At 30.7% G+C, this 11,553-nt stretch overlaps 1 protein-coding gene across 1 annotated transcript; it reads right to left on the reverse strand.

Moving 5' to 3' along the window:
* Positions 1-6,868: 6,868 nt before the first annotated feature.
* On the reverse strand, positions 6,869-11,309 carry LOC114318275 (aquaporin PIP2-5). Its single transcript, XM_028265119.2, is given in 5 exon segments — positions 6,869-7,081; positions 7,083-7,163; positions 7,317-7,457; positions 9,347-9,642; positions 10,892-11,309. Coding segments are annotated over 5 exon segments (876 nt in total). The 5' UTR covers positions 11,205-11,309; the 3' UTR covers positions 6,869-7,036.
* Between the last annotated feature and the right edge of the window lie 244 nt (positions 11,310-11,553).

Here is an 11,553-nt window from a genome sequence, read left to right on the forward strand (position 1 = left end):
GGGATTTGCCTTTGTGACTCTTGTAGCTGAAGTAGTTCAGGTAGTGTTGAGTGGCTCATGTTTTGGATGCTTTCAAATGGTTTTATAGGGGGCCCTAGTCAGAAGTGGTGGTTGCTTGCAGTGGAATTTTAGTGATGTGATGATATTGGAACATGTCAGAAGGTAAAATTTTACATTAGATAAAAAGTAAAAATAATATATCTTAATATATGTTAGATTCACTATTTACATATTTTTAGTTTTTACATACTCCAAATAATATATGTTGGTGTGGACTCTTGAATTATTAATAAGAAATTGAGCTGCTCATGAGCTCCTCAGTTCTCAACACATAAAACTGGTTGAGTGGGAACAAAATGATAGCAATGGGTTAAAATAGTGGTCTTCCAACACATAAAATTGGTTGAGAGGGAACAAAATGATAGCAATGGGTTAAAATAGTGGTCTCCAACACATAAAATTGGTTGAGAGGGAACAAAATGATAGCAATGGTGTGTCTACCTTAGGGTTAGGAGAATTAAGATTCTCTGCAATAATCCTAACTTGCAATATCCAGGGGTTGCGAATGACGTAAAAACCAAATGGCATTCACCAAATAGCATCGTAGCACAATTCATCTGTTTTTTTTTAAACAGTTGATTATAACTACTTTAGTTCATAATCAGCATCATTTTATCTCATAACTGAAATCATTTTATACTATAATTAAAATTAAACCAATTTACCTAGTGACCACACATTTTACTCTTTACATAACTAAGATTGACGTCACTTTAATTTCACCCTCGCGTCAAGTTATAACCATCTTCATTTCGATTTATAACCAAGATTACTTTGACTCATACACAATTATCATCTTATATCTTCCTATTTGATGTGTGCAATTATAATGGCTAGATTTTTTTATTTTTAAATTTTGAAGAAATATATAATGGCTATACTATGTCAGCGGCCCATAGACATGATTGCAAGAGGTGCAAAAGCATGCTATATTAAAAGCAGGCAATCCAACCACTATTCTTCATCCTTCTTTCTTCCAATTTGTTTCCTCCCTCCACCTCCATGTGAAGATGGTGACACCTCTGTCTGTGTGGGATGTTGGTGTGAAGCCCATTTATCATTTGCACAAGATCCATATGTCTTGTCCTGTCTTTAGTTAATGCGCTTTCAGGGCTTCACATGTTAGGTACACCCCCTCCTCTTCCTCTCAGGATTAGAGTCACAAGAGTTGTCCATATAGGTTTTGAAAGTGCACATAAATTCTCCCTCCTCTTTTTCTTGTGCTTTGTATGTGGACCACCTAAGTCACTACTATAACCTTGTCTATGCAGGAGTCAATTTGACAAAATGTGAGACAAGTAATAGGAAAAGGGCAAAAAAAAATGATGACGAGTAGCTCTTTAAGAGCATCTTTAAATTTGTATTACGGTGTTACATGATAAAAAGTTATAAAATTTGAGTCTAATTCTGTGTGCTTAGTATTTATTAATTTAGTGCTCCGATGGTGTAATTAGAATGTGGTTTGAGTGAGTATTAAAAAATAACAAGTAATAAAAGTGGGGAATGTGCTAGTTGCCTCTCTCCTTCCAGCTATCTACAAGCCTCTTCACCGTTAAACATTTGACATAACAAAAGTTATTGTCAATAACTAAACTGACATGCCATTCTCTCTCTAGCTTGTTAGGAGTCTTTCCACAGTTGACATTTGACATGACAAAAGTTATTGCTTGTAGTAACCAAACTAACGTTACCATTGTAGGGAAAAAAATTCAAAATTAGATATTTTCTTATTTTTTTAGGGTATATTGTACTTTCACTCCTATAATTTGATTCAAATTTTATTTTTGTCTTTATTGTTTTAATTTAAACAATTTGATAGCTACACTTTAAGTCTAATTGCAATTTGATACTTTCGTCTAATTTTGTTAATTTTTTCTACTTGTATGTCTCTGGAGACTAATAAATTGTTAATTTTAGCTTCTAATTTGAATGAAAAAAATCAAATTGAAACTAAATTTAAAGTGTATGAATCAAATTATTTAATTTGAAACAATAAGGGCAGAAGTGAAATTTGAGTCAAAATATAAGGGTTAAAAGTGTAATTCACCCTACTCTTTTTTTTTCGTTTTTTTTTTTTTTGTATTTAAAAATATATATAATAAGTACTACTATAAAATTATTATTTTCTTCTATACCTCTCAACCGTTGAACTATCTATACTGGTTAGTAAGGGGTATTTTTTTAAGGTCCCTAATATTATGATTTTATAATATAAAGGACATCAAATATTTTCATGATGTCTAAGGTCCCTCAATATCAATCCAGAGAAAATTGGTTCGGAGAAAATTCAAGTCAGAGAAAATTGGTCTAGAGAAATTCAAAATTTCTCTGCCTCCTTAGCCTTTCATGGACACTGCCAGAGAAATTTCCTTCGCCTTTCATGGACTCCAGAGAAATTTAAAATTTCTCTGCCGTGGGTTTGATCCTCCACCATTGTTGCTACTGACAGTTCAGGAAATTTTTTTTTTTTTGATGAAGCAGTGTGTTTTTTACCATTAAAATATTAACTATTTTTTTAAAGGTAATAAACAGAAGAATATTTTCATGGTACTACATTTATACACATGCATACACATACCCTTACATACACACTTAAATTATGGCAAGTGTAGGATACATACACGTAGGTATTGAGTGAGCAAAAATTCTATGTTGCTTCAAAGTCATAGCTAGAAGGCTCTTTTCTAAGAAAACAGAAATACAAATAAGTATTTTTTAAGAATCGAACTGGATATAAAAGCTGTATTTTCAATCATATAGCTTTCTTCAGGTCAAATAAATAAATAACAATAATCAAGCTTTCTTCAGGTCAGAGAATATTGGTCCAGAGAAAATTAGTCCAGAGAAATTCTGGACTTCCAAAGAATTTCTCTGGGTTCAACCCAGAGAAAAGTTTGACCAATTTTCAAATCATAAAAAATTGATAAATTCTGGACTTTCCAAGCCAGAGAAAATTGACTTCACCAATATTGAGTGTCTTCAGCATCTAAGCACTTCCCTTTACCTTCTTGGAACCATTACCATCTTTCATATGTGAGCTGTCCTTGCTCCAAAACTTTTCTTGTAGGCCATTGTTTCGCAAAGTTGCATCATAGGTCTCAACAAGTGCTCTCTGCTTTTCAGCATCAGGCAGAGTCCAGCCAACTCAATAACAAGATGTGACAAGCCAAACTGATTCACATAACCTACATAAGTCTCTGCATCCATCAAGCCCTGTCAATATTCTCCTGATATATCCTTAAATGCATTGTACTTCGCTTCATCAAAATCTAGAGCAGATCGTATTCTTTCTAATCGATCGGTGTTTCAGATTGGAGAGAGAGAGAGAGAGAGAGAATGCCTTCGCACGCGGATCTGGATCGGCAGATCGAGCACTTGATGGAGTTCAAGCCTCTAATGGAAGCTGAGGTCAAGACGCTTTGCGAGCAAGCTAGGGCTATTCTGGTTGAGAAATGGAATGGGTCAGATGATGAAGATTGTATAAAGGATTGAAATTTCTCTGATATATATTTAGGGACCTTAGACGTCAAAAAATAATTTTGTGGATCTCTTCCATTACGAAAAGTGGGAGAGGGACCCTAGACCAATTTTCGGTTAGTAATTACAATATGAAAAATATTACATCATCAATTAGATTATTAGTCTATAATACTTAGAAAGTTAACAAAACCTACATAACAACTACTAAGGGCTGGTTTGACAACCCTTAAAAAAGTCAAAAAGTTAAAAAATTATTCAAAAAATTAAAGTTATCACTATTCATAAAAAAAAATATTAAAAAAATAATATACAAATATTATTGCAAATAAAAAAAAAGCCCCAAGATTAGACATTCCGTGATGGTGGAGTGAGTGACCGGGGAAACCAAAAATTATAGTAAAATATTCACTAAATTAGATGGTAAAGCTGGGCCCGTGGGGGCCCACCATGGGTCCCGTTTTGATAATCTGAACTGTTCAATATGTAGAACTAGTCTAATATTATATGCCTGTAAAAAATCACGTTTATCGGATATTACCAACTACATGATCAAATCAGTTTTGTGTAAAAATAGATGATATTATAGTTAACAGTTAAAAAAAAAAATTAACACGATCAGATAGCTATCGATATCCAATCAACATGATTTTTTACAATCATGTAGTACTCGACGAGTTCTACACATTGAACATTCCGATTAGAAAAACGGGACCGGTGGTGGCCCCCACGGGCCAAACAACACCCCATCAAATCAAAGCCCAAGAAGTAGACAATAATTTCTCATCTACTCACCCAACCAGTCACCACTGCCATTCCGTACGGCTCCTACCCTATCTTCTCTTACACACTTATTTATACAATTTTTTAATACACATTTTTTTCATAAGAAGTCCAAAAGTTAATTCAAACATCCATATTTTTTTCCTCAACTTTTTAATCCAAAAAGATAAAAAGTGCACTTATTTAGGACACCCCAAACAACCCTTAATAAAGAGTATCAAATTTCTCTTTGGGATCGAATTATACTAACAGTCTCTATAGTTTGGGGCTTGTGTCACTTTGGTCCCTGACTTTTCAATTGTGATACATTTGATCTTAAATTTTGAATTTTGTTCTAAATAAGGACAATTGAAAATATTATTGCTTAATTTTAAGAGCAAAACCATGAATTTAATAAAATATAAACTAATTTGATAAAAATAAATGCCAAAAAAATATTTTTAAATTTTTAAAAATTAATTCTATCCACAAAAGATAAAATTATGTAAAATTGATAAATCTTCTAAACATTTATTTATTTGACCAAATTAATTTTTATTATGTGTTTGGATAATAATTATGTAATGGGTGATTATTAGAATTTAATGTGTAATCGATGTATTTAATATATGAAATGTTTTTAGTTTTGTATTTTTTGATTTAATGAATTAGTTTAGTAATGATATGAAGTTGTCGTTATATTTGACTTTTGAAAAAATAGAAACTAATTTAATGAAAATAAAACAACCACCCATTATATGATTATCATCCAAACACATAATAAAAATTAATTTTATAAAATATATATATATATATATATATAAATAAATGTCTAAAAATATATCAATTTTACAAAATTTTATCTTTAGTGTGTAGAAATAATTTTTAAAAATTCAAAAATATTTTTTTGATATTTATCTTTGTGAAATTAGTTTATATTTTATCAAATTGATAATTTTGTCCTTACAATTAAGCAATGGTATATTCAATTGTTTTTATTTAGAACATGATTCAAAATTTAAGATCAAATATGTCACAATTAAAAAATCAAGAAGTAAAGTGACAAAAATTTAAAATTATAAAAACTGTTAATATAATTTGTCCTTGTCTTTATAAGAGCTAAATCTATAACTTCATACTACAAAAGTGATACACAGAAAGATAAATATCCTGATTTATCTACACAGGTTGAATACTAAAGTTGTGTCTTAAGGATGATTCCAAATGAAGGATGCTTCTGGAAATTTTGTAATTTAGGAATAGAGTCACATCAATTCCCAAACATCTCTCCCATATTGATATGTTTGTCCAAGGGCTATTGATCATATACAGTAAAGTTTTTGAGTTGTCTCCAATTTTTGACGATTTAAATTATTTATTTTATTTAATTATGTGTGTAAATTATATATTAAAAAAATTAAATTTATGTAATAAATATATATATATATGTATATGTTTTGATGATATTTGTCTATAAAAAATAGGCGATATAGTTATTTATTTTTATAGAAAAATTTAATAAAATTATGAGATGATTATCGGATTAGTATGATTTTTTTAAGAATTATTTATCTGCATAATCAAATAAAATAAATTATTTAGATTGTGGAAATGGGATTGGTCAGTTCTAAAATATTCTACAACACCAATGCACTGTAGTCTAGACACGAGTGCATTCTTATACAAAAGGCCAAAGGCAAAAACCCACCTTCCCCCATAATTTAAGGAAAAAAATTCCATCATCAAACCGCTAAAACCTCACCAACTCAGCCTTAGAAAAATGGCTAAAATGGGATAAATTATGGAGAAGATAAGGTGGATTAGCTAACCCATCATAAAAAAATGACCCATGAAAGAGGAACATCCAACTTTTTAAAAGCTCTATTGACCTAATCTAATTTTTTGTTCCTTCGCTTTCGCCACCTTTGCAACTACTCTGAATGACAAGGACTAATAAAAAAAATGCACAATTTTGATAATGAGTTTCTTTGGCTTCTAATAAATAACTATAGATTAGTACTACTAATTTAATATATTGAGGATAAGAAACAAATATATTAATTATTGAATTGAAAATGATATCCACATTAAAATAAAAACATGGAAGAATCATCTAGAGAAGAGAAGACCCTCATACATCAATTGTTGTGTTTGTGTGTGTGAGAGAGTAGGAGGGGGGGCCTGCTCTAGATAGATCTGCAGTGGAAAAGAACCTTTCTCTAACCAAATAAATGTGTACATTTTTCATAATAATTTTGATTGAAGTTCTATTTTATTTTATTTTTTTATTTTGGGGGAAAATAATGTGGACACTAAGAAATATAGTCGTTGTTCACCAACCAGATGATCAGTTTTGATTGATCTTATATTTTTAGGCCTTACAAAAGGATCAATGGTAACCGGACCAACTTCAGTCAAGTTAGGTCAAAAAATTGAGATTTGAAACCAAGGTAGACAACCCATTTACTAATTGATTATTTATTTAAGGGGAAACATCATGAATACACAACACTCTAAGAAAATGTAAAAGATAAAAAGGGGTAAAAGAAAAAAGAAAATTGGATGATGATGACAAGAAAATCAAGAAAGGAGATAGATAGAAGAAAAAGTTGAAACAAACAGGAAATACAAAAGACACCAGAAGGAAATATTATCTACAATTCCAAGACCCTTTTTTCTCTTCATTATCAAATCACTTTTGTCTTGCTCAAAGGAACCTTTCCTTGTCCTTCCATTGTTATTCAAACTCCTCAGGCATTGCTTCTGAAGGATCCCAGAGCTTTAATAGCTGCTGCTCTCAGAATGAATTGGTGGTAGAATGCAGCAATGGCTGCCCCAACGAACGGTCCGACCCAGAATATCCACTGCCAAAAAAAAAAAAAAAAAAAAAAAACAAATTTACATACACACACATTTGTATATGTTTATGATTAATCAAATCCAATTATCAAAGAAAAAAAAGAAAAAAGAAAAAAGAAAAAAGAAAAAAGAAAGTGAAAGTGTATAAGGGGATGTACATGATCATCCCAGGCCTTTTTTTGGTTGTAAATGACAGCAGCACCGAAACTTCTAGCTGGGTTGATACCGGTACCGGTGACTGGGATGGTGGCTAGGTGGACCATGAATACCGCGAATCCAATGGGGAGTGGGGCCAACACCTTCATCATCAACATTACAACTCAGTTATTTATATGCTCAATTATATGGAAAATATTTGGTAGTTCGAATTTTTGTGGTTCGAATACGTCGTTTTGGGTATTTCGAACCATTCGAGTCATGATTTTTCAGGCCACCTAACATTGTTGCAATTATATATGTACATTTTGTAAAGATTCACAAGTACAATAAAAATCTAATATATCATCCATTTTTTATCATTATTTTGTTAGGACAATTTGGGTACGAGACAAACATACACCTCTCTCTAATTAATAAAAAAAAAATTACAATCTTTTTTATAGGAGTGTGATGTGATGAGCATTAGAAAAAAAAAAGTTATTTATCATTGAATTTCTTTTGCCATCTTGTTTTACTTTTTATGTATAGTTATGTAATGAAAGTCGTGTGTGTCACGACCGTTATATTTAAAAATAATGTAATGATTATTACATATTATTTGTTTTTTTTTTTTTTTAAAAAATCTTTTTATATTACCGGATTACTTGATAAGATTTGTTTTTATTATTAATCATCCCCAAATAAGTAAACTAATTATAAGTATCTATGTAGTATGTGATATAAAATGGAGACAAAAAATATTAATAATATATAGCATTTCTTTTTAAAAATATTGAAACTCACTATATAACTACCTAACAAATAAAAATTCAAGTAAATTGATTCACCAATATATATGGATTGTTTTAGAAAATAGGTTAAAAGTTAATTTTTTAACTTTTTTTTTTTTAAAAAACGTATAGAAAAATAAAGAAATTATGTGATTTGAAAAAGTCAAAAAAATTTTAAAAAAAATTTAAAATAGCTAAAGTAGCCAAAATCATACATAGGTCTTTAGGAAATGATTTTTTTTTTTTTTTTAAAATTATTATTATTATAGTCAATGAGCTAGTGAAATGTTGTTTTCGGTGAGCTAGAGCATTTCATCAGTTTGGCAAATGTTAAAATCATATTTTTCATAGTGGCCCTCAGTTTGGCAAATGTTAAAACCATATTTTTCATAGTGGGCCATTTGGAAAGAAAAATAAAAGATGTGTTTTGCAGCTTGTCAAAAAAAATAAAAAGTAGACTTTTTTTGAATCAAAATTATTTGGAAAGGTAGTTAAAAGTTACTTGTGAAATTACAATTATACCTTTCATATTTACATTTGTGGGCTATGGCAAAATCCTTTGAGTAAGAGTATTTTGATCACTTGAATGTGATGTGGCGTATAAACAAATATTAACTAAAAAAAGCTAAAAAATAGTTTTTTATCAACTTTCCAAATGACTTTCTAAAAAAGCCAAAAAACTTGATTCAAAATCAAAAGTCAACTTTTAATCATCTTCTCAAAACACTTTAGTTTGTGTTGGGATGTTTTGGAGAGTAGGTTAAAGGTTAATTTTTTTTTTTTTTTTTTTTTTTATTTTTTTTAAAAAAAAAAACATGTAAAAAAATAGAGAGACGATAAAACTCAAAAAAGTCAAAAAAAAAAAAAAAAAAACTAAAAAAGTCAAAGTTGTCAAAATGGGCCATGGTACTTTTAATTTTTTTTTTTAATTTTTACATATTTTTTAATTTAATAATATTATAAATTCAGACTTAACTACTTAGCAAATTTTCAAAATTATGATATTATAATTTAAATTTATTCTACATATAGATTTCACACTATGTAAATTTTACTCTCTGCCACACAACTAATTTCCCAGAAAATTCATTTTCCGACTTTTCCTTTTTAATTTTTTTTTTTTAGATTTGATTTTTCCTTTTTAATCTGAAGGCCCTAAAAAAAATTTTAAAAAATATTTGTCAAAACAGTTTTATGAGGCTTTTTTTGTTCCTACATATTTAAACCAACTAGTAGTATGATAATTATAAGGTGCTTACAGGAACATGGGAGTCTCGTGCGCTCCTCTTAGGGTCAGTGGCTGAGAACACAGTGTATACCAAAACAAAGGTCCCGATGATCTCTGCACCCAAAGCGGTCCCCTTGTTGTATCCTGGTGCGACCTCGTTGGCCCCACCACCGTACCTGTCGTAGTATGCTCTCTGGAAAGCCTTCACCAACCCTACACCGCAGATAGCACCCGAGCACTGTGCTACCATGTACAACAACGCTCGGATGAGTGACACCTTACGTGCCAAGAACAGCCCGAACGTTACTGCTGGGTTTATGTGCCCTCCTGCGCACGTCAGAAAAACATCCGCTGATTACCAACTTTTCATATAGAAAAAAGCTTGGACTCCAATTCTTTTTTGACTCCACAATTCTCTTTGGACTCACACTATTAATGGTTGAGATTCAAAAAAAGTTGCAGGGATTCCAAAAAAAAAAAAAGTCTCAATCATTGTTATTTCATATATTGTAAAAGGAATAAGGAAAATGAGTAAGGAAAATGAGTAAGACCCCATTTTTTGAACACCCTCACAATTCTTAAAGTGATCCATACCACTTATGATGTGTGGGGCTCACATTATGAGTGATGTGGATCACTTTGGGAGTTATGGAAGTCCTCTAAAAAGGGAGTCTCTATCCTTGTTGAAGGAATAATTATAAGTTTAAGAATAAAAATTGAGAGATCTAATTTTGAAACTCTAAAAAAAACTCTAGTGATGTGATAAGGAGTGGAACATATGATGTAATGTGTGTGTCTATATATATATTTTTTCTCTTACCATATCACTAAATTTTTTTTTTTAAAATTTCAAAATCAGAACTCTTTATCATTGTTTTTTATAAAATACTTTTCTTATTTTGTAAACTTACTACTAGTATTTCTTGCAAAAGACTCGATTGCCCAATTCTTTATCGCGTGCGTGCTACTTATTGGACCTATTTTGATAATTTTATTTTTTGAAGTTTTTTTAGTAGATCATTTATAATAAAAAGTTAATTCAATAATTGTAATTGTGTAATTGTATGATTCTATAATTTTTGTTTTGTAAATTTTTTCTATTAATATGTATTCTTAAGACACATATTAAAAAAATTTAAAATAATAAATAAACGATAAATATAAATGACGAAATAATATAATTAGGCGAGATGATATGATTATAAATGATTCAAATTTAAAAAAAAAAAACATAAGTAGGATGAGTCATCTTATTTTGAGTTCACATCAAAATATTTGACAATTCAATTTTTTCCCAAACTAAATAATTAGAAACATAAAAATTGATTACAAAATTAGACAAAACCCTTTTACATGAGATGAATCTTATTTTTTATTAATCCCGCATAAATTCAGCCATATATTTTTGTGCAAGTAGAATAATTGTTGTTTACAAGGGTCAGTGACAATCTTAACTAAAAAAAACATGCATAATTATTAGGGTTTAAATCAGTAAAAAGGTAAATAATGGTTTTAGAAAGGACGTGTGTTACAGGCGGCTACTAAAATATTTTAGTAAGAGTTAGGTTATACTAACCAGAAATACCGGCGGTGCAGTAAACAAGGACGAAGATCATGCCGCCGAAGGCCCATGCGATGCCGAGGATGCCGACACCGCCACACTGGTCAGCGTTCTTGATGGGGTCAGTCTGGCTCTTGTAGCCGATGACGGTGAGGACGGTGATGTAGAGGAAGAGCAGTGTGGCTATGAACTCTGCAATGATAGCTCTGTAGAAGGACCATTTTGTCAGCTCCACCGCGTCCACTAGCGGAGCTGGAGGTGGGTCGTGGTAGTCCTTGGCTGAGAACTCCTGCTCTGTTACTACTGTTTCCTCAACTTCCTTTGCCATTCTAACCTCAAAACAAAAGAGCCTGTGTGTGTAGAGAGAGAGAGAGAGAGAGAGAGAGAGTGTAGGATGTGGAAAGTGAGGAAGAGAGGGGTAGGTATTTATGGAGAGGGGAGAGAGAGAGGGGCAAAAATTTATAAATAAAAATGTTATAAATTTTAAATAAATTATTAAATATTATATTAAATTTTTTATAAGAATATGATCTATATATATGTAATTTATATAATAAATTTAGTAAAATATTTGATAATTCATTTAACAGATTTATAAAGCATACGTATGGATGAGGTTGTAATTATTTTTATTTTAAGTTTCGCCGCCCATTACAACCTAATATCGATTTAATTTC

Source organism: Camellia sinensis, chromosome 14 (assembly GCF_055761805.1).
Source record: "Camellia sinensis isolate YWXY chromosome 14, ASM5576180v1, whole genome shotgun sequence".
In the NCBI taxonomy this organism is placed as follows: Eukaryota; Viridiplantae; Streptophyta; class Magnoliopsida; order Ericales; family Theaceae; genus Camellia; species Camellia sinensis.